Source organism: the organism of the source record quoted next, unplaced genomic scaffold, assembly GCF_019419815.1.
Source record: "Pyrus x bretschneideri cultivar Hongxiangsu unplaced genomic scaffold, Pyrus_bretschneideri_v1 Contig37, whole genome shotgun sequence".
Classification (NCBI taxonomy): Eukaryota; Viridiplantae; Streptophyta; class Magnoliopsida; order Rosales; family Rosaceae; genus Pyrus; species Pyrus x bretschneideri.
The window spans coordinates 4,793,122-4,816,354 of NW_025999690.1; the positions used below are offsets into that span (position 1 = coordinate 4,793,122).

At 36.7% G+C, this 23,233-nt stretch overlaps 2 protein-coding genes and 1 pseudogene across 5 annotated transcripts; 2 read left to right on the forward strand and 1 right to left on the reverse strand.

The window, feature by feature from the left end:
- Positions 1–4,268: 4,268 nt before the first annotated feature.
- Positions 4,269–6,406, forward strand: LOC103965979 (two-pore potassium channel 3-like). The gene is made up of 2 exons (XM_009379093.3): positions 4,269–5,535; positions 5,774–6,406. The coding sequence occupies exons 1-2, from the start codon at positions 4,490–4,492 to the stop codon at positions 5,919–5,921; spliced, it is 1,194 nt and encodes a 397-aa protein (XP_009377368.2). The 5' UTR covers positions 4,269–4,489; the 3' UTR covers positions 5,922–6,406.
- A 136-nt stretch (positions 6,407–6,542) lies between these two features.
- Positions 6,543–9,402, reverse strand: LOC103965990. 4 transcript variants are annotated; one of them, XR_007250702.1, is made up of 6 exons: positions 9,165–9,402; positions 8,550–8,749; positions 7,533–7,996; positions 7,264–7,336; positions 6,738–6,883; positions 6,543–6,574 (listed from the first exon to the last, which is right to left on the reverse strand). XR_007250702.1 is itself a non-coding variant. In XM_009379112.3 (5 exons), the coding sequence occupies exons 1-4, from the start codon at positions 9,385–9,387 to the stop codon at positions 7,297–7,299; spliced, it is 927 nt and encodes a 308-aa protein (XP_009377387.3). In that variant the 5' UTR covers positions 9,388–9,402; the 3' UTR covers positions 6,543–6,883; positions 7,264–7,296. The 4 variants fall into 4 exon arrangements, 2 of the variants coding, with proteins under 2 accessions (XP_009377387.3, XP_009377379.3); XR_670129.3 differs by having other exon boundaries at positions 6,543–6,617; XM_009379112.3 differs by having other exon boundaries at positions 6,543–6,883.
- Positions 9,403–19,225: 9,823 nt separating this feature from the next.
- Positions 19,226–21,993, forward strand: LOC125480886 (annotated as a pseudogene).
- Positions 21,994–23,233: the final 1,240 nt, after the last annotated feature.

Consider the following 23,233-nt stretch of genomic DNA (forward strand, 5'->3'; position numbering starts at 1 on the left):
AGTGATTGAAAAAGTCTTTGGGGAAGAAATCGCGCATTGTGATGGCAACTGACGATCTTTGTGTCATAACTTCATCATCCTCAACACTTTCATGTAGCTTTGAAGGTTGACGGTAGCTGCTTTGCCCCCTTTCCGATTGGCGAACTTGCGGAGGAGACCTATGTTTCTTGTGCATTTTCTTTGGAGTGACATAAGTCCATCCTTCAACTTCACTTGACTTGACTGACATGGTTTTGGAGCATGCCCCCAGCGGTTGAGGTGAAGATTTTGAGTTCAAAGAGCCAGAAGTGACGGTGGTATAGTTTGACTTCACCACATCATTAAGATCTAGCTCGATGATCCCTTTCTGAGCCAACTTCATGATGAGATCTTTTAGCACAAAGCACTTTTCCGTCGGATGACTAATGAAGCGGTGGAATTTACAGTACCTTGGACTGTCAGTACGGTTCATATCTTCTGGCCGTTTGCACTCAGGTAGGTCGATCACCTTTTTGTCAAGCAAGTCTTTCAACATGGCAACCACGTCAGAGTCGGGGAATGGATAAGTCTTCTCCTCAAGCTCCTTCAAAGTGCGTCTACGTATCTCTTGATCACGAAAAGCTTCGGTTTGAATTGCCTTGCTTCGTGTAGGGATTTTGACTGGAGTTGTGTTGACCGTCATTGCTTCCTTGGTGGGTTTCCACGTAGCCTTATCCACCTTTGGCCCCAAAACTTTGTCATTCTTGTAGTCGGCGATCTGTTCTTTCTTCCCATGACGGTTGATGCTTAACTCCATATCATGGGCGCGGGTGGCTAACTCCTCGAATGTTCGTGGTTTGATGCCTTGAAGGATGTAGTGTAGTCCCCACTGCATGCCTTGAACGCACATCTCAATGGCAGAGGTTTCAGAAAGACGATCTTTGCAATCCAGACTTAAAGAACGCCATCTATTTATGTAGTCAACGACAGGTTCATCTTTCCACTGTTTCGTGCTGGTCAGCTCTAGCATGCTTACAGTACGACGAGTGCTGTAGAAACGGTTGAGGAATTCCCTTTCTAGCTGGTCCCAACTGTTGATAGACTCAGGTTCGAGGTCAGTGTACCAGTCAAAAGCGTTACTTTTCAGCGAACGCACGAACTGTTTGACGAGGTAGTCTCCCTCTGTCCCAGCATTGTTGCAAGTTTCAATGAAATGGGCGACATGTTGCTTCGGGTTGCCTTTTCCATCGAACTGCATGAATTTTGGGGGCTGATAACCCCTTGGCATCTTCAAAGCATCAATCTTCTTGGAGTAAGGCTTTGAGTACAGTACGGAGTCATGCGAGCTTCCTTCGTACTGTGTCTTGATAGTGCTTGCGATCATCTCCTGTAGCTGCTAGATAGAGAGAGATCCCATAGATGTCGTTGCCTGGTCTAACTTCGGCTTCTCTTCGACTTTCTCCGCTGGTGGCTCCTCTTCTTCGTCGCCTTCTTTCTTTAATAGGCCAACAATTGGGTCGACTTTCACGTCGGGCAACGCATCTAGTTGGTTGACAAGTACGGCAATCTGCAAGTCCTTCTCTTCCACAGTTCGTGTGAGCTTTGCGATTGCTTCATTCATCTGAGCTAGCTGCTCCTCGATTGAAGTTGCTCCAGTGGTCATGACTTGCATGGTTGTACTGCCGCTCGAATCAGCGTCGGAGGGTAGGGACTCTGAGTATTTCCTCGGGCTTTCCCCCCTTGATGCCCTTAGCGAGGCCAGGGTGATCACAGGCTCGTACCTCAGGTGCTCTTGTTCCTTTGACAGAGTTAATGCAGGGGCGGAAGCCACGGCAAAAAGATCTCTTGCCTTACTTCGGGTTATGATGCCCGAAATATCACCACTTGCGGCGATGATGTTCTTGTTCTTTGCTTTGATTGCAGGAACATCTTGATCCTTTCTTGATGCCATTTGCGTTTTTTGATGATTTGAGGATAGAGATGAGAGGTAGAGATATCCCACCGGGCGTGCCAAATTTGTAAACACGAATAATTCCTGAAACAAGCGACAAGAATACGTGTACAAAATATATATTTTGTATTAATGATTTTGGGGTTACAATCTCTTTGTAATTTGGTCCTCTGATTCTATCTTCGTAGGGTGTAGGTTTGTGGATGAATTGTTGATCCAAAGGGCCGTCGGGGCTTGATCTAAGGATGAACAGTTGATGAATGGATCTTCAAGGGGCGTTGGGCCTGATCTTGAAGAATGACGGATGATGAACGATGAACACTTTCTTCAAGGGGCCGTCGGGGCTTGATCTTGAGTTGGTGGAAGTTCTTCAAGGGCCGTTGGGGCTTGATCTTGAAGGAGGACGGAAGTTCTTCAAGGGCTTTTGGGCTTAATCTTGAAGGAGGACGGATGATGAACGATGAACACTTTCTTCAAGGGGCCGTCGGGGCTTGATCTTGAGTTGGTGGAAGTTCTTCAAGGGCCGTTGGGGCTTGATCTTGAAGGTTGATGCATGAGCGGATCTTCAAGGGCTTCTGGGCTTAATCTTGAAGGTTGATTGGATGTGTGGATTTGTTGAGGTTCTTGATCCAAAGGGGCCGTTGGGGCTTGATCTTAGGATGAACGGATGATGAGCGATGAACACTTTCTTCAAGGGCCGTCGGGGCTTGATCTTGAGTTGGTGGAAGTTCTTCAAGGGCCGTTGGGGCTTGATCTTGAAGGTTGATGGATGAGCGGATCTTCAAGGGCTTCTGGGCTTAATCTTGAAGGTTGATTGGATGTGTGGATTTGTTGAGGTTCTTGATCCAAAGGGGCCGTTGGGGCTTGATCTTAGGATGAACGGATGATGAGCGATGAACACTTTCTTCAAGGGCCGTCGGGGCTTGATCTTGAGTTGGTGGAAGTTCTTCAAGGGCGTTGGGGCTTGATCTTGAAGGATGAACGGATGATGAACGATGAACACTTTCTTCAAGGGCCGTCGGGGCTTGATCTTGAGTTGGTGGAAGTTCTTCAAGGGCCGTCGGGGCTTGATCTTAAAGGTGGATTTGACGAAGAACGAAGATTGCTTTCTTGATCCTTCGGGATTTGCTTGAGAGCTTTAGAGTTTCAACGCTTCTTCCTTTCTTCCTTCTTTCTTCCTTCTTTCTTTCTTCCCTCTTTCTTCCTCCTCCCCCCAAAATGAATGCCTTGGCCTCCTATTTATAGAATTCCAAAACTTGATTTTTGGATTTAAATAATCAGATGAAATAAATCATTTCTGCCAGGTATTGACACGTGTCATATTTGATGACTTTTCCAATTTATTTCGATTTTTCGTTGAATCACACGCTACATGTAAAATTTATGTGACACGTGAACGTTGAAATTTTAATTATTGGTCAACATTCATTTCACCGAAATTTTGATGTCTACATTCTTCACCCAAATATAATGTAAGTTTTGTGGTAGGGTGCGTCAAAGAGAAGAGAGAGAAAAGAGGCTTGAAAATTTTTGTGATGATATTTCTTAAATCGTGTGTTTTTATTTATACTTGTAAAAGAGTGAGAAATTTACTCTTTAAATAATATAAATATTAATAAGAATTAACGGTTAAGATTTACATAATCACAATCTAATTAAATATTAACTGCAACAAGTTTGGATTTTTTAATTACTTTAACCCACAATTTTTAAATTAGTTGCCATCTATGTTGGCAAGAACATGTGGTTGAGGTTTATTTATTAACTATAGAAAGATAATAATATGCTCTTTTATATCTAATTATAATATAATTATTATAATAAGTTAACACTCAGTGCTAACGACTGCTTAATTTAATATGAAGTTTACAATTTTATACCTCCCATTAATATATTTAAAGTTCTAAATCTGAACAGCAATTTGACAACCTTGGTCAACTTTTACATTGGAGGTAATTTTTTATTCTAAGGGTAAAGTTGGAATTAAAAACTTTATTACCAAAAATATATATTCATGTGAACGACTAGCTTAGCTGATATGTTCCATACATACAAACTAATTTTTATGACACTCAAAATTTTCTCTGAACTTGTGAATCGATAGACAATCACCTCATTATTGACCAGAGTACTACACCTAAACACTAGTTTGACAACCTTAGTTAGCTAAGTAACTTGCTAGGTTGACGAGATATTATACCCTTAACGTTGAAAACGTGTTTTAATGTGTGTGTCGCACTCAAACGATAAGTGTGATTAGATGATGAGCAACAGTAAATGTGCATAAATATATCTTCGATGACGCCCAAGATTTTTCCCGTGTCGGTAGACTATCACCTCACACACTATATATAAAGCGTCCCCAGGTTTGTGGAAGTAAGAAAAAGGATTCAACTTACGTGACGCAACCACTCAAACTTAAGCCAAACCTTCACTTCTATGGATTGACTTGTAGTTGGAGTTCATTTGTTTATATTTATATTTCATGTTGCTTTCTTAAAACAAACAAAACATAACGATAATACCAACACTTGGGACCGCTAATTTTGGTCAATATATGCAGACACCCCAATCATCACCATGGACGAACCTTTTATTTCCAGGACTGAGACAGCACTTGGTGTCGGAGGTGATGACCAACAAGTAGAGTCTTCGAGCACTTCAACGGCCAGAACACCACGAATGAGAAGCCACCCCTCCGGTTATCTTGATGTAGTCAGCTCTGATGTTATCCTCCCCATCATTGCAACACCAAACTCTACCTCCTACGCCAATCTCATCGCGAACCTGAACAAGAACAAGCGAAGGAAGCTCAAGCGCCGCTCCCATTCAGCTCCCTTGGTGTTCACTGGCACCAAGGAGCTCATTCAAGACTCCCTGGATGATCCAAGGCCTGCCCGTAAATCAACACCCTTCATTGTTCGCCAGGCCTTCATCGGCGTCATTGTCTATGTCATTATCGGCATTGTCATAATCTTGACAGCCGGGGGTTTCAAGGGGAAAGCCACTTACAAGCCGGTTGATGCCTTGTACTTCATTGTGGTCACGCTCTGTACGATTGGATATGGCGACATTGTTCCTGACACGACGGCTACCAAGCTCTTCACCTGTTTCTTCATCTTGGTTGGTTTTGGATTCATCGACATTCTGCTGAACGGGTTGGTGGTGTACATCTGCGACAGGCAAGAATCGGTGTTGCTGAGCACTATCGATGAGACGAAGTTCAACCACATGATTCAGACGTACATGATCGATAAAGAGAAAGGAAGAATGAGAATAAGGATCAAGGTAGGGTTGGCATTGGGAGTGGTTATTGGTTGTATAGCTATAGGGACAATTGCAGTACATTTTCTGGAGCAGATGAGCTGGGTTGATAGTTTTTACCTCTCTGTTACTTCTGTGACAACGGTAGGTTACGGCGATTTCGCTTTCCAGACAGTTGGGGGTAGGTGTTTTGCAATAATCTGGTTACTGGTTAGCACATTAGCTGTTGCTAGGGCTTTTCTGTACTTGACTGAGCTTAGAATCGACAAGCGGAATCGCCGAATCGCGAAATGGGTTCTTCAGAAGGAGATCACCCTCAGGGACCTATTGGCAGCAGACCTAGATAATGATGGATGCATCAGGTACCCCTAACTTTTCCCTATCTGAATTTAAACCAGTTTTGTTTTCCCCTAATTTTTCTCTAATTTGGAATTTTCTAAAAACTCAAAACTTTTCCCAATATGCATTTATGTTAGCAAACGTGGGTTACGCCAGATGGCTACGCTAGTGAACCTGTCCCCTTCCCCTTAGTTTAGAATATCGTCCTGTAAAGAATATGTATCTATGTTAAGTTTATACTTTCTACCTTTAATGCTGCAGCAAATCAGAGTTCGTCATATACAAGCTGAAGGAGATGGGGAGAGTAGCAGAGAGTGACATCCTGCAGATATCCAAGCAATTTGATTCTTTGGAACACAACAACAGTGGCAAAATTACTCTTGTTGATCTAATGGGAAGCAACATGTGAGCGACTCCAATAAGGTTTCCCTCAATGGAAAGTCTGAGGCATCAAACAAATCTTGCTACAGGAATTAACAGAAGCAAACTGTGAGAATTCCGAATTTTTACGGTACATGTGTAGAGAACTAGGCACATGATTTGATAATTTCACTACAGAGCAGAAAACTCAATTCAATTCTTTTGTAAATACTTTAGGTTTCAAATAAAAATGGAACTTTGATGATCTCATTTCATCGTTTCTTTGTCTTCTGGAGTCAATGTTTCTTAGTTTTCTGGAGTCATTTGGCAAATTATATCAGTCCCTATAGTTTTAGTGAAAGGTCTCTTGCATAGAAAGCCTATGAGTTCATCAGAGAGCATGCATTGCCCTACACACATTCAGGTACGGAAAAATACAGCCTGCTCATCTACAGGGGAGGGACCGCAACAGTGTTTCAGGACCAAGCATTTAAATTTTACGGGATGCTGGATGAGGCAATGAAGTAGCTGTTAATTGTTCTTTACAATCCAATGGCAAAAAGTACAGCAGTATGCAAACATAAGCTCATAACAGAAGGTGGAGCCAACAGATTTATGTAACACTTGGCCTACCTGGCAGTATGGACAAAGATAGTATTATGAGCCGGGATCAGTCAAATGTTGATTAGTTTCTCCATTACACTGTAAAATATTGTTTTACATCTCTTTTTATCCCGCGGTATAACTATTTGATCCAAAAATGGGTGAAAAATAGGTACATGAAAAGAAAAAGCATGAAAAAAATGAGGGATAATATGACATCTATTGATGACAACAGATAGTCATATTAAACAAAACTAGTTACCATGAATAAGTAGTGTATCTTTTCACACCAAAGCGAAGATGCATTCCTAGATTGAAGAGGTGCATTGGTCTATCGATACTGGAGGTACAGCCAAAACTTTAAATCTCACCCATCTCTTTGCATCATATGGGGATGTTTGCTATTAACTGTTTAGAGAAACAAATGAAGGACAATATGTTGTCACCAAAGAGCAAAAACCATTTTCAAAAAACTGTTCCCTAATTATTCCATTAGATATCAAGTTCAGGGTTCAGAACTTCCAAAGACCTAAAACACCAAGAAAACTTGACAAAATTCAGGCATTTAGGGGGGGGGGGAGTTGCACTTCCACAACCTCGGTTTCTCAATTTGAAATTCATGCATATAGCATGTTTCACACAGTAACTATACTTGCAACAAAGAGACTGATAATATACAAACACTGTCATTGCTTAAATAATATACAAACACAGTCATTACAAGCAAGTTTCATGCTAAAAGCAGTGCCGGAGGTGTTAATTTCTCAGACATAAAATGCAATGTTTACCGGATTCTAGAGATTGAATAAAACAACTAAGCCTTATCGGGCCTCCACATTTGCCATCTTGATGCTTGAAATCCTGTGACCACAGAGATCATGAGCAGAAATGAAGTTTATCAATGAGCATGCATCATCAGAAAAAAAAAAAAAAAACAAACAAACAAACAAAAGTTGATAAAACATACAAGTAGAGGAGTAATATTTGTGATGGTTAACTCTTGTAAAGGAGACAACTGAAAATGTAAACCAACTTTTGAGTTCACTAATGCGCATACCTCTGTCTAACACCAGAGACACTATCAAGAAGTTCCATCGTTTTTTGCACTTTAAAATTTCTTGATTTCTCCTGGCCGTCCACTACCAAGGTTGAGATCCTCAATATGGTGATAAGTTCTGCTTCAATTTTTTTGAGTTGATGATCCAGATGTTCTAAGAAACTATTGAAAGAGGTTAATCCCTTCAAGCTACTAAGTGTCTCATCTTCATTCCAAGCTCCCCTGTTTAAAGGTTCTCGAAGGTCCTCCCCTTCTGGCTCAACAGGTAAGCTTGCTTGGCTGTCTTTAAGAAGCGGTGTTTCTTCTTTCAGATCATTTGAGACAAATTCTTTGCCCACCTCCAAATTTTCTGCAACTTCAGCTGTTGGTGATACAATTCGAACTGGACTAAAAGCATCTTCTCTGACAACTTCAAGATCCAAAGAAACATTCCCGATTAGCTGCCCTTCTTTCAGAGAAATTGCCTGAAACCACATTAGTCTTCTTCCGATCATATTACCGCTGAAAGGTAAAGATCTTCAATAAGTTACAGTAAGGGAACAAAGATTGGAATAAGAACATTAAGAAAAAGTATATCTTACTAGTGGTTACTATTTTTTTTTATCAGTTGTGACATTTCGAGGAAGGAGGTTATGAATTTGGGACCTCCGTTTTAAAGATGTGTGGCTACCAACTGAACCTTAACCTGACCTCCTTTCTAAAGGCTCGACTGAGCTAAGATAGCGTATAATATCTTCTCTATGCAATCATGATTAAGTTTTGATAACAATTTTGCAGACAAATCTGGAAAAGTTGAAAACATGGCAGCTTCAAACATCATGAACCAGTTACAGACCTATAAATGTCCTTTTCAAAACAACGATTAATTTTGGTGATAGTCGATTTTTGTCAATGGAATCGCATATTGGATTAGTGGACTTCCAACTTCGACTGAATTACTAAAAACAACGATCTTATCCAGTATTCCTCCGCTTACACTGGAAAATCTCTTCCATAATTCTTAACAGTTTATTTTACCTCATTAAGCTTTGTGGAAAGCTCGTCAAGAAATTCTATGCGGTGCTTTGACTTCTCCAATGCTTCCATGACCTTTTTCTTCTGAAAGAGCAGCTCCCTTGCATCGTCTTCCTTCCCAGCTTGGACATTAACAGCTGCTTGCCGTTTCAGCTTCTCGGCTGCCTCTGACAGCCGCAAAAGCCTCAATCTGGCATTGTTTGCTATGCCAACAACCATGAAATGTTGTTAAATTCTGTCAATTATCTGTTCTAAGTTCTAACTCAAATCACCAAAATATTGGATTGAAAGCTCCTTAATTAGTTATAACATCAACTAAAAGCAACTAGTGATTAACATATCAAAATTTCTCCACTAACAAGTGCAGATAATCTAATCATCATATTAAAAATTGTGTAATTTTGTAAAAGAAAGAAGCTTTCATACAAATTATTCAGCAAAAAAGTTATAACAACAAAAGAAACTAACAAGGCGGGAACTTGCAATGAAATGAGCATAAAAATGTAGTTTTTCATTGAAAAAGGCAAATGGGTATTTCCCCAATTTATATAAAATATTATGAAAGAGAGGAAAGCAATATATAAATATATACATGTATGTATATGTTTATGTATATACCTTTGGCTCTGGCGGTCTCAGCCTCAGAGTGGAGCTGACCGAGCTGGGCACGTAGCTCCTCTGTGTTGACGTTGGAAGCCAAGCACATGGGCGTCCTCCATGAAGGTCTCCGCGGAACAACCACAGCTGTTCCACCACCACTCCAGGGTATCATCCCTCTCTCTCTCTCTCTCTCGTCCGTTTGGAATCTGGATGAATGGGGGTTCCCCATGATGAGGTCCATAGCTTCAGCCTTATGGCTTAGAAGCGTGAAGCCCACTTTCGCATGACCCGAAGAAGACCTCTCTTTGAAATGGGCTTCGAGGTTGTCATTGTATATTTGCTTTTAGGCCTCGTTTGCTTTGGATTGAGAGTCATGGTATACATAGAGCATTACTTCCTTTTTGGAGGAAATTCAAACTTTGCTTTTTCTTTCTCTTTGTCGTCGAGCCTGATCAATCGCCAGATTGTTGAATGGGGAAACAGATCCTAACTTTACAGTTTGTAAAAGCTGAAGATAGAAAATACATTAGCCACGATGAAACTTATTCTTCAGAATCCGTCATTTTATGGGAGTTGAAAACTGTAAATTTCATTCACGATCAATTCATTTTTTACTTTTAATTTAAACAAATATATGGTTAGCGTTATATTGTATCCTAAACAGTTGTTTAGACACAAAACGTGGCTAGGGGGATATTCTAAACTTAATTCCATTTACGTGTGTCACTTTTCTTTCTTTTGCCAATCACTCGTTTCACATCAGCATATTGATTTGTATCCTACCTTGAATGCATAAGAGGTTAGGGGAAACTTGTGTTTCCTTATTAAGTCGCATCCATTTTCCTTTCATTTTTTTTGGACAAGCATCCATTTGGACCATTTTCCTTTCAAGACGAGTACTCTTTCTCTTGGATTTGGTAGGCTAAGTCCATCAAAGTTTGGGTCCACGTGAAATCGTCGTCCAAGACTACTCGAGTGCAGATAGCCCTTGATTTTGACCCAAAAAACCCTAATAATATGAATGTCATCTCATCAAGTATTGATCGATAACAACCAATCATGAATGACGAATGAATGTCATGAGTGATTCATGACAACCTCCCATCAACAACGCCCACTCACGCTCAACACTCAACCTCAAAAAAGTGACATTGACAACCTCCTAATTCATCTCACTGTGAAAGAGCGAGAGAGTTCGGATAAATGTCATGTCCTATTCAATGATCTAAACTATGCAAGATTTAACAGTTGTAAGAATCAATTAGATCTTACTTTACATGAAATTTTTAACCGTTAGTTTTTGAACCATTCAACGTTCGTGAAAGAAATATCTAAGAAAGTGAGAATGAATTTGTAATTTTCTAAAGTGATTTTATATTAAAAGGAAATTCAGGTCACGCACGTGGTAGGGTTTCTACTTTCTAGCAGACAATGGGGCTAAGAACGTAAGACTGCAGTATATATCAAATGCCACATTTTCCCATATCATTGTATCCCTTTTTCTCTTTGTTTCTTTAACTGAATAATATGCTATATCGTGAATGTACTTGCACAAAATGTTAAGTGCATTGCATGGAATTATCCTCCTTTTAACAATTTGTAATTTGAGGTTGAACACTTAATCCGAAGAGGAGCCATGTAATTACAAAAGAAAATTGCATGGCCTCCAAACTTCTTCAGACTACCGTGGACATAGGGACTTGAGTGCTATATTACATATTACAGGATGTTCTCATGTTAGATCGTCTGACTACATAATATGTTTATATTGTATGAGAGCAAATTTTTCATAAATATTCATACTTGAACGGTGGTTTAAATTTAATTAGCATTAACTCGACAACATAATTTTGGAAACTAAGAAAATAACCCATGCATCAAATATCACATCACTCATAAAAATGTATCGTGCCATACAAAAAGGATATATATGGCTTTGAAGGAGGAGAATCCAAGCTAGACACTTCAAAAATGCAAATGAGTTAACTTTTGGCAGACTACAAGTTTTATAAATGTGCTTTAATTAGATGATGACGATGATGACAACGTTAATCAAATTGTCAAACGAGGAGCTATAAATTCATAATGTGTATTTACATAAGATGCATATACGTATGAGTGCTGACATGTAAAAATGTAGTCTGTGAATTATGCCGGATTTTTGGGGTTGAAAGTTTGACTTATAGATACAACTTAATTAATTTCATTACATGAAATTTGATCTGTTCTATTATAACAAAACATGACAAGCAAGATATCCATTCAAAGGCCAACCATACACCCCAACGAGAGTTGGTTGAGTTAACAATGATCGTTCTCTTTACTACAAAAAAGCTTAGATTCGAGTCTCGTTGCCAGCAATCCTTCTTGAAAGACGATATGTTTTTTTAAAAAAAAAAAAAAAAAAAAAAAAAGAGCTATGACCTCCTCTGTAAGTCCTCAAAAAAACTTGTGGTATGCTGTCTCCCTGAGATGAGGTAGCCTTCCTCCCTTTAAACTTTTTGTTACCAAAAATCAAGGCCAACCATGCATATGTTTACTTTATTAGGTATATTTTACGTACGGAAGAAACTAAATTATTTATTCACCAAAAGATCAAATCTTCTAGAGAGTTCATATATTAAAATGAAAGCCTCCAAATCTTATTCTTGTACATGTAGAATTCATGACATGTATGTCTTCAATTGAGTATATAGAGTAGCTGTTAAATAAGAGTTAATATCACGGAATTAACTTCTTAACTTTCGTTTATATTATAATAATGAAAATTCTAATTATCTTCGTAACTTAATAGGGATTTGACATAACCCTATATTAAAATACTTTGCACAAATCAATACAAGGAGTCATATTTTTACACTAATTACAATTAGAAATTAAATCCTATAACACAAATTAATAATTACGGAAATAATTTTGTATTAGTTAACTCTTATTTAACAGCAGCAGTGAGTAATTTTTTCAAGAGGATGCCTTATTCATCACTTTGTTATATCATATTTTATTTTTGCGTATGTTATACTGGTATGTCCTTATATTAAGAATTGAAGGCCCTCACCACACCCGTTGCGAATTTTTCCCAGCAGCTATCAGTCATAGACGGGAAGGGAAGAGATTAGAGGTTGTGGGCTATCCTTTTTTTTTTTTTTTTCTTTTCTTTTTCGTTTTATTCTTACGGCTTTTTATTATGGCTTCGAAGTCATTTTACAAAGAGGTTAAATATGTCATTAAAAATGAGTGAAGAAATAGGACATGTGAGTGTCTTTAGCCGCACTGTAATATAAATAGGAGGGTCACAAAGATAGTAAAGCCCAACTCAAGGCCGAAGACATGATTTTGTGAAAGATTTTTTTTTTTTTTTTTTTTTCTTCTGATCTTCAATAAAATGCTACCCCTTCGCCTTAAATATGCTAGCCACTAGTGGTAGTCTGGAAGCGGAGGACGGTAAACGAAGCACATATGCTTCGTGCCACTCACAAAACATCATTAGTTTTGAAGAATTTTGTTAGGATATGCCAATACCTTTTTTTTTTTTGCCTTCTAATGTTCGATTTTATGCGCAATTGGATCTTTGATGATCAAGTTCTGAGTCTACAGATCTGTCAATTGTTGCATAGGTTCTTCATGCTAGTTGAAATGACTTTTATGGCAGCACTGCTTCGATTTTGTGGTGGTTGTCAAGGTTTAGCATTATGGCTTAAATTAGGATTGTGGTGATTGTTGGTTATATGAGCTTGACTTTGGATTATGCTCGAACTTGGAGATATATCTTTAATCTCTTGTACACATTTTTGATATAGAATTAAAGTTTATCTAATAAATAATATTATAATATATATATATATATATATATATAATGCCCTTGCGTGTAAATTATCCATATTGTACTAAGATTGCACTCAGCACTCGCCAAGATATCGGTAGATCCGATATAAGTTGTATCCGGATACGTGCATTAGTTTTTCCCAGTTGTTGTTAAACACATAGAATCCTTTTTGTATGCCTTATGTTGAGGAATTGAGACCAAACTAGAAAGGAATGGATCACAAAAAGTTGATATGAGGGATTAAGAAAAGCACTCTATGATCATTACAAGAGATATGTAGGAGAGTTTTGCAAATGACACATTCCAAGGAGGGATTTGCAAATCCCTCTCACATGTTCTTGTAGTAGTCATAGAGGGCCTTCGTCATCCCTCCTATCTAACATTTTGTGATTAGTTCCTTAATAATTTGACCTTAATTAATTCCTTGGGACTTGAAAATTCCTCAACCAAGAATAACCTTAATAAAATATCAAACCCTAATAAGGAATTGCTTACCAAGTTTCCCCTCTTTCTATATAGGGAGTGAAAGCTAATCTAGAATGATGTCACTAAATAATTATCATATTACATAATATGTATAACGCCAATTAAGTCAAAATGTTCTTCTATGTCCAAACTGATTAGTATAATAAAATGTCAAGTTGTGGAAGAAAAAACAGCTACTCTCTGTTTTAATACTGCAAGGGCAGTGGATTGTAGTAAATTTTGACCTTTTGAGCATATATACCTAAATAAAGATAGACTAGTCATGAATTTGTAATAAATTATCCTTGATGATTCATGTCAATACTTGTTTAATATAAAAATGTCATTATCCTTCCCCTTCATTTCCTCTGTAAAAAATAATATCTAAGCCATTGGTGGAGCAGCTGTCATGTTAGCTTGAACATTACAGGGAAATGAGTTTTTTATGAAATTCCGGTGGAAAAGCTTAAGGTTGAATAGATTCCCTTTCAATCTAGACGCTTTAGTGGTTGGATGCAGTCAAGAATGCTTCTGACTTAATTTAAGGAAAAATCCTCCTTTCACATTTAAACTTTGACAAAACCCTAGCTAGTTTTCTCAGACTGCATGAATTTGAAGGGTGACACACACCCACGCACAGATTAATTAACTGAAAACCCTACAAACTAAAAGTAATTTATGGTTGAAAAAAGTTTAGGGGGAGGGACCATTTCAGGGTTAAGGCATACCACAAGTCTTTTTGAGAAATTACAGAGGTGGTCTTAGCCTCTTTTTTATTTTTACACATTGCACACTAAGAGAGATTGCAGGCAACGGGACGCAAACCTTGGTCTTAATCAAGTGAAGAGAACGATCCTTACTAACTCAACCAAACTAATCTTTGTCGGCATGAATTTGCATTTCTCGCTAGCTAGGGTTAGTGATCTTGAATTTAGTATGACAAAAAAGGATAGTACTATAGAAATTTATTTGCCTAACTATAACAAAAAACGGTGAACTTACCACTTATATGATCCACAGTCAAACACGCTAGCTAATTACGTAGATCATATGTTCTTTTGTATATCTTCCATTTTATTTTCAAGTACATTGGTGATAAGGACTCGTATCATTTTCCTAGTTCCACAAAGTGATCAGTTTCGCTAATTTGCTTTTGGTTACAAATTGTGAAGCTGATCACATTAAGAAAATAAAATACGATAAATTCCATCTAGTTCATAATGTACCATGAACAAGTACTCTCAAAGAAAAAAAATATATTCTTTTGCATCGCTAAAAATATATCTCCTTATGCTTGCAACGCTCTATCACGTGACCAAGTTTCAACTTACATGGGAGATCCTTCCCAAGCCTAGATTAGTCGTTCATAGTTTACACCAAGAGTACAAGGGTCTGAACACTTGCGCAGCTAATTTGTTTGGCATGTTTAAATGTTCAATAATCCCAGAAGAAATCTAGTGCAAAAGACCTCCCATATATACTAATTAATTTGTAGAATTTAATTGCTCATATTCTTTAGACCTATATGTCATGCATGATTACTTGTTTCTTCACTCCAATACTAAAATTCTTGGATTATATATAATTAATCATATTAATGCAAAATCTGGTGCTGAATATTTTACCCAGAGATGATCCAATTCTAAGCATTTTTTTATTCTAAAAGAAAATACATTTCAATATTCTATATATTCTTTATGTCTATTTATTCCGTGTAGGATTACTGTCTAGACCTAACAAATAAACCTGCTCTTCATTGACCAACACTCCATGCCAATGGCAATGTCACTTGTCAGATACAGATAGTATACTCCTTTTATCATTTGCGAAAAGGACACTAAATTGTCAACAATCTCAAGCTACTTCTTCAATTTGGTTGCGTTTACAATTATTTCTTTTAGATTGATGCTCTCCTCCCGTATAAAAAGCCTTACCACTAAAAATATTCCAACCATGTCATAGCATATGATACATTCCAACTTAATTATTACTCCCACTTTAATTCCTATTGGAAATCGATTCGAGCAAATTTCTATGTATTTTAAGATGCTGTTCTTCTTCTACCTAAACTCAAATTAGTCAGCCTTAAATATGATTACGTAGAATGTGACATAGCTTCGTAAATTATTCTAGTCAACTCTAAATTCTATAGAATAGTGCAAGAGTTATATATATGCACGGTATATACATATATGATTTCTGATTGAACATAAAACTGATGGATCGATCTAAATCATGATTTCTTTGACGCCAAAGATTAATTTCTACATCAGTCATATCAATTTGGTCACGACATTTTGTTCCACAGATAACTTAATCGTAGCAAAACATTATGTACCAAACTATTATTCGTCTTTGGATAATATATATCATTTGATCTCATTAAACAAATATGGTAGCCATGTTTTGGTCAATATAGCCATTTTTTATTAGTGGAAGGTCGTTTTGGAAATGATTATGCATGAGACGCGCAAATATTTATTTGTTTGTTTTATATATTACACACACACACAAAACCGTGTAAAAGGCATGCAGAATATATGAAGGCAAATTGAATGAAGAAACAATATATAAATAGTACTAGTCTACTTTGTATAATTTAATTCTAAAATGTTATATAAATTATTTTTTGTGAATATGATCGTTGACCATGTAAACATATCAAGATTCAAAAAATAATACTAACGCGGACTTTATATTTATTTCTGACCTTCAAGAAGCCATGTGAGATAAAAATCTCATATACAATTCTATAATAGTGATAGTAACAATGATGGTATCACAATATTTTAAGTTAAATTACTTCTAATTGTCATGACAGTAATTAATGGGGAATCTGTGTGAGAAATAGAAGCACCGATGCCTATTGGTTAGGACTAAGGTCTGCAGAGTATACTATATATTGCAAGTCATCAAATAACTGAACATGCACACAAAAGGAATTCAAGTACAAATTGCAGGGTATATTGACGAAAATGAAATTGTATGTGTTGAATGGATTCGAGAAGTTAGAGTAGTAGCTAAACCTGATGCAAATATACTAAAAAGGAAAATCTCTTAGGTCAATTCTACATAGAGTGGATTCGCCCCTTAAGTTATGGCTCGTCTTTTTTTTTTTTTTTTTTTTTTTGTTCTTTTTGTGTTTCTTTATTTTTTCAGGGCTCCAGAACCCTAAAAAATAGGGGAGAAGCAAGCCGAACCTCTAAAAGTGATCATTGTTCGCAGCTCACTAACTTATAAAGTATGTTAGCGCATGTCATGCATGCATACAAAATAGTGCACCCATCTAAACCCTCAAATCCGACACAAGCGGGAAACTTCTGTTAGTACTGAAGAACTAGAAAGTTTTCCAATTTAAAATCATTGGCCTAAGATATGAAATCATATACAACTTCATGAATGATAAGAGTTGCGGCATACCGCACGATCAATTGTGCTCCAATGCCCCTATATGCGCGTGATATTTCAATCTATCTAACAGCTAGTATCTAGGCTCAGTTAGTTGATTGCCTCCGATTATCGTCTTCATTATTATTATTATTATTTTGCATTGGAGAGTTTAGAACTGTAAACACAACATAGTCTTACATATCACTTTACCCGCTCTCATCACTAGACTAATCCTGTTTTCATTCTTTTTACTGAATGCATGATCTCAAGAATATCCTTTCAAGGATGATATATACTTTTATGTACGAGGTTCTTTTTACAGTTTTCTTTTTTGCTTAAACGATTACTTTATATTGAAGAAAGTTGAGGTTCTACCATAAAATTAATTGACAATACAGGGAGCAGTTCAACCTCTTATAAACTCTTACATGATTTGGTGCTAATGTAAGACTTTGTCCTCATATTCTTACACGCCCTCTGCAATTGAACAAGTATATTGTATATACAAAGATACATTTATACTAAGGATGAAGTTATCATTCACAAGATTCAAATTTATACTTTTTATTTGTAAATGAAAATAAATATCACTTGAAATACCTCTGTAAATTTTTCAAACATCTAAAAGAAAGGATTGTCATGAAGAAACCATCATTTGATCATTTAAAAAAAAAATATAGTACAAGTGGTTGAACATGTATAATCAACCTTTACTTATTCATACGGACGAGCCTTAAGGCCTGCAAATTGGGATAAAGTACTTTTGGAGTCTGAACACTTTGTTTTGGTTATATTTTGAGGAATAAAAAACAATCAAATTAGTTTGTCAATATGTATAATTATCATACGAAATTGGTATTCGACCAACCTTTTTAATCTTGAGGGGATGCCCTTGACCGACTTTCAGGAAACGGGAAAAAAGCGAGCCACAAAATTCGGGGGTTTCCGTAACGGAGATGACGTGAAGGGCCAATCAACTAGACATAGGCGTGTGATGGAACAGAATGTCGCTCCCACGTGCCACCTACGGTCAAAAGACGGTGCCCAATCCCTAACACGTGTAAGCCCTTTCAGCAAACCGTTATCTTGGACATCTTGACCCCCACACTACAACCCCTTAAGTGGTCCCTATCCTTACCCACAGATAATAAATACACTAACAAGCAGAAGTTACCATTCGAATCGAAAGGTCAAAAAAGTATCACGCGGTAAAGATCGTTGCATTTCAGTTTTTGATTGAGCCTCACGTGATATTTTCATATGGCTGACGTTAATCTGTCGTGGTTAGGCTTGGGGTCAGAATTGTCATAGCCCTAGCCCTGGCTGCCAAATACCAAGACTCAAAATAATAGGTGAACAGTGTTTTGGAGTGATTTTGGCGCTAGCCATGTCTAAAGCTAATGGATGGAAGTGCTCTAAGTGGTTTCAATGTCTAATCCATGATCGATTGCAAACTCTGTGAATTAAAGAGATTTCAACAACGGCAATTCTTATATCCCAATAAAGAAATGTTAGCAACCATTTCACTTCTTCATTTCAATATTTTCATTTCTCTTCATGTCATCATACTTCACTAGCACTCAAAATTAAATTTTAATTATATAAAAATTCCCATTATTTTTCTCCCTTGTTATTGTAATTTATATTAGCATTTGCCTACACACTTTGTGCCTATGAACACATTTTTTTAGAAAATGAGAAGGAGAGAGAGAGAACGTGGGGAAGCGGGAGGTTTTTGTTTTTGTTCTTTTTTATTTTTTATTTAATATTGGAGGTATTTTAACATCACCTGTAGGTGAGGCTTCAATAAAAAACAGTAAAATTTGGACTTATGAAATTACATTTTTGCCCATCATTTTTTTTTGTGTGATAGAAGACTAAGTAATATTTTCACCCTCTTTTGGTTTACAAAGAGGGTTTCAATAATTAATAGAGATTTTGGTTTATTGACCAAAAAATAATTAAATTTTTAGTTTTGTGTACTAGTGGCATACATGTAGCAGGAATAGAAGTGAGAAAGTTAAAATGAAAAAGTAAGTACAAAGGTTACTATAGCACTCCCAATCTCAAAAACTTCTTCAACTTTATGAAAATGTCATCTTTCTTAAGGATATTGGGTTCATGTTATAATCATTTCACTTTTTTAGTTGTTGTGTTATTTAGAAGAGAAATATAAATGGAGAACGAGGAACGAAGAAGATGGGCTAAGAGATGTAAATAATGTACATTTTATTTTTTTCCTCTTTACCGCTACTTTTCTTCATTTCTTTTTTATCTTAAATACTTTTTAATATCTCAAACATAAAAAGTGAATTTTAGTAGTTATTTAGTTGGAAGGAAATTTATAAGAAATGAAGAAAATAAACTATTGCTGTGAAACTGCCAAGTGCGCAAAGCAGCCAAAAGTAGCTAGCTAGCATCCCATCCGATCTACTCTTCTCTCTCTCTCTCTCTCTCTCTCTCTCTCTCTCCCCTTCCCACCCTCCTATTAAAAAATGGCAATGATAAAAATCAAACCTAAAGCTGATCTTCTCTGAAAATAACAAAGCAAGAATCTCATCCCCATCTCTCTCACATCTCTCAAAAGTTTCTTCTTCTTCTACCATGTCAAATGAGAGGAAAAATCCTTACAGTACGATCCTTTCGACTACAACCCCCATGAGATCAACAAGTCAAGCTTTCCATTCTTAACTATGGCAATTCCTCCACATGCCAAAATCAACCAGATGACCCACAAACCCTAAATGGGTTTGAATCTGATCATCCTAATCCGTTCATGAGCTTCACCGACTGCCTACACGGATCATTGGACTACAACACCCTCTCGAAAGCCTTCGACATGTCATGTTCTTCATCCGAAGTCATATCTCCACCGTTGGATCGTGATAACAACTCAAACAAGGCAGCAGGTGTAGGAGATCACTCAGTGGGGACTACTAGTACCACTGAAAACCCTTCCACACCAAATTATTCCTCAATATCTTCTTCATCTAATGAAGCTGCTGGTGCTGCTGGTGATGATCAAGTTTTAGATGACGATTCAGATCATAAGAGCATGAAAAATAAACAGCCAAAATTAGGGTCTGATGGAGATCATGAAGACAAGTCAAAGAAAGGGTAGGTTTTTTTGGTTCCTTGTGGCTAGATTCATGGTAAAGGTTAATTAGAAGTTTTAGTTGTTATTTATTACTTTCATTCATAATTTTAATTCCTCTCTTGGTGTATATGGATAAATAGGGCTCCCTAGCTTGACTGTATTTTGTCTGAAGCCGTTTCAAAGTCTTTTTTTTCCTTTTTATTTTTTTATTTTTTATTATTATTATTATTATTTTTTTGAGAAATTCAAATCATATTAACCAAATTAATTAACGAAAACTTTTTAGTGCATTTTTCTCCCCTTGTGTCATTAATTGAAGAGATATTTCTTTATTTATTCGCTTTCTCATTATCTTCCTTATATTTACCCTAAACCCTAAAGCAAAAACTGGGATCTATATCTTGAACCCTAATCACACACACACATACATGTATACAGTAGGTCATTTTTTGGCACAAACATATTTCAAGAAAAACTATATCTAATTTGTTCAGATCATTTCGGAAACTGGGTGTCTTGTCTCTCTTTTTCTTTTATTTCTTTTATTAGGTAGTGCTAATTGTTGACTGAAGCTTCTGAAATTGTGAGATTCAGGAGCAAGCAAAAAGAAGAGAAACCGCAGAGGGAACCACGGTTTGCCTTTCTGACTAAGAGTGAAGTGGATCACCTTGAAGATGGATACAGATGGAGGAAGTACGGACAGAAGGCAGTCAAGAATAGCCCTTATCCTAGGTTAATATATATATATATTGATTTAATTTAATTCCAGTAGAAAGTACATTCCTAAAGGAAAAAAATCCAATTGATAATGATTTGTGGATGTGAACTAATCTCCAATTTTTCAACAGCCGTTTATTTCATTTGGCCGGTCACTAGCCGTTATTTGATGATGAAATGTTTGTTACATGCAATTCAAATATCTATTAGTGGCCATTCATATATAGTTATAATTAATTTGCACTTTATGAAGTTTCTTTGATGCAACAATATTAGGAGAAGGATTTTGTTTAAGCGACTCAATGAATAAGCTATAATTAAGTAACAAATACGTTATTTATGGGAATCAAATCCAGTACCTCTAGTTAAACCATATAGGCTGCATTTGAAGTTAAAAACACTTTCTACAACGCATAAATTGCTCTAGTACACTATCATATAAAAAACATGTTAGCCTTCAACTTAAGCCTAATTAATCACGTATTAGTATAATGTTTTATGTACTTACTTTGGTTTGATATATAACTAGCTCTCGATCTAGTGGTTGATTCACTCCACCTAAATATGATATTTACAAACTTTTTACATTTCTTAGTTAGAAAAGCTTATAACATGAGACATATGTAATTGATATATGTGGTGAACTCACACAAGTTTTCAATTACTACTTGCTTAAATTTTCAGGAGTTATTACAGATGCACTACACAAAAATGCATTGTAAAGAAGCGTGTCGAGAGATCATTCCAAGATCCATCAATCGTGATCACAACATATGAAGGTCAGCACAACACCAGTGTCCAGCAACACTTCGTGGTAATCTCATATGAACGCTGTCGGAATGCTGTCACCTAATTCGCTTTTGGCAGCGGCACCTTTGAACGGATCAGCAAGATATTCACATGAATTCTTAGCTCAATTTCTCCCAGTGAACAACCAGGTGGAATTGCCAAATCATTACCATGATCATCCACCAAGTTCAATGTTATACTCAAACCTCATGAATCCTCATCGTCATCACCATCATCAGCAGCAGCAGCAACAGCTGCATGCTCCTGACTATGGTTTGTTGCAAGATTTAGTTCACTCGTTTAGTCACAAGCAAGAGCCATGAATATTTGTGAGTACTTTTCCAGTCGATCGGCGGGCAATTATAAGCACCAAAAGTATGATATTTGCAGTACTCTATATATACCACTGCAAGCAGTCCTACATTAATCTTTTGATCTAGCTGTCTCATTATTGCAGTACTGTCTTGTATGCACGCTATCTCTGACCCTGATCTGTCCTCTTCTCTCTTAAACTTTTGTACTCGGATTTTCTTTGATGGACTAAGAAACAGTATGGCTCTCAAGGTATAGCATTCAGTGCGTAGGGCGTACTAGCATAAATAACCTCCTCCATATAATTCTGAGGACTGCAGTGCATATTGTTCTTGTGCTCATAAATTTAGGACTAGGATTCTCTCCCCTTGCATCCCCTCCTCTCACATGCTTTATTTTGTCTTTCTTTTTCTATAAAAAAAATTAATATAAGATGTTGACGTAGCTTAACCGTGACCGTTCAAATAGAAGAGGAGGGAAAGTGAGGGAAAAAAAATAGGAGAGAGAATCCTACTCCGTAAAATTAAGGGCTAACTACATTTCACACTCTTTGAGTTTGGGATGATTTTTCAAAATGGGTTGTGAAGTTTTAATTTTCCCGTTTGCATCATAATGTATTGAAATTGGTTAATTTATGTCATTGGTCGAATTGATTGTTTGGTCCTTCATTAAATTGATGACATGGTGAGCTTGAGACTTTTATGTGGGCTACCATATATATATATATATATATATATATACACTATGTACACTGCGTTTGTATCACATTGACAAAAAAACTCATCAATTTAATGGAGGATTAGATATTTAAAGAGACAAAAGGTGTAAATTGATACAATTTCAAAACTTTTCTGAAGACAAAGCAATGTGAGAAGATGGAACCTCAAAACCCATTTGGAAAAATCAGTGTAAAATGTAGTTAATCTACTCGAAAGGGCTATTACCGTACTTGAGGTATGGAGCTTTACTACAGTGCTATATGTATGTATGCAAATATGTTATATGGCTAGCATTGCAAAATGAGGGCTTAACTGTAGTGAAGAACTGTTGATTGGAGAGCTAAGGTTAGAGCTATATAGGTTTTCTTTGCTTTGCGTGTGAGCGTTCAAATAGTATATATGCATGGCTATTAATCCTACTAGAAATGATGCCCGTACGTTTAAGTTCTTCTAAAGGACATCTCGAATAAGTAGACAGTGTATTGCATTGTTAAGTGGTATCTTGTAAAATGAGAGGTTTTAGGTTTGAATATGTGGATGATGAATTCAGTACCATTTTATTCTTCATTTCCTAGTGTAAATATATCGTTTTATATATGTGTATGTGTGTGTGTAACATTAATGCTAGGTAGATCAAAATTTTAAACTAAGTAATAATCCAATCATTAATAATCATTCTATAATTTACAAAATATGGTTTAAAACTTTTGATCTCTCTAGCATTACCCCCTATATAGTTGTTGTATTGTCTTATTGCTAGTGAAGATAGTTT

Excerpts from the sequence above, each read along its gene's own strand:
- LOC103965979 (XM_009379093.3), top strand. The coding sequence starts at position 4,490 with ATGGACGAACCTTTTATTTCCAGGACTGAGACAGCACTTGGTGTCGGA. Across the intron at positions 5,536-5,773 it reads GATAATGATGGATGCATCAG|CAAATCAGAGTTCGTCATAT; the intron begins GTACCCCTAACT and ends TTAATGCTGCAG.
- LOC103965990 (XM_009379112.3), bottom strand. The coding sequence starts at position 9,387 with ATGGACCTCATCATGGGGAACCCCCATTCATCCAGATTCCAAACGGAC. Across the intron at positions 8,750-9,164 it reads TGAGACCGCCAGAGCCAAAG|CAAACAATGCCAGATTGAGG; the intron begins GTATATACATAA and ends TTGTTGGCATAG. Across the intron at positions 7,337-7,532 it reads GTCTCTGGTGTTAGACAGAG|GATTTCAAGCATCAAGATGG; the intron begins GTATGCGCATTA and ends CTGTGGTCACAG.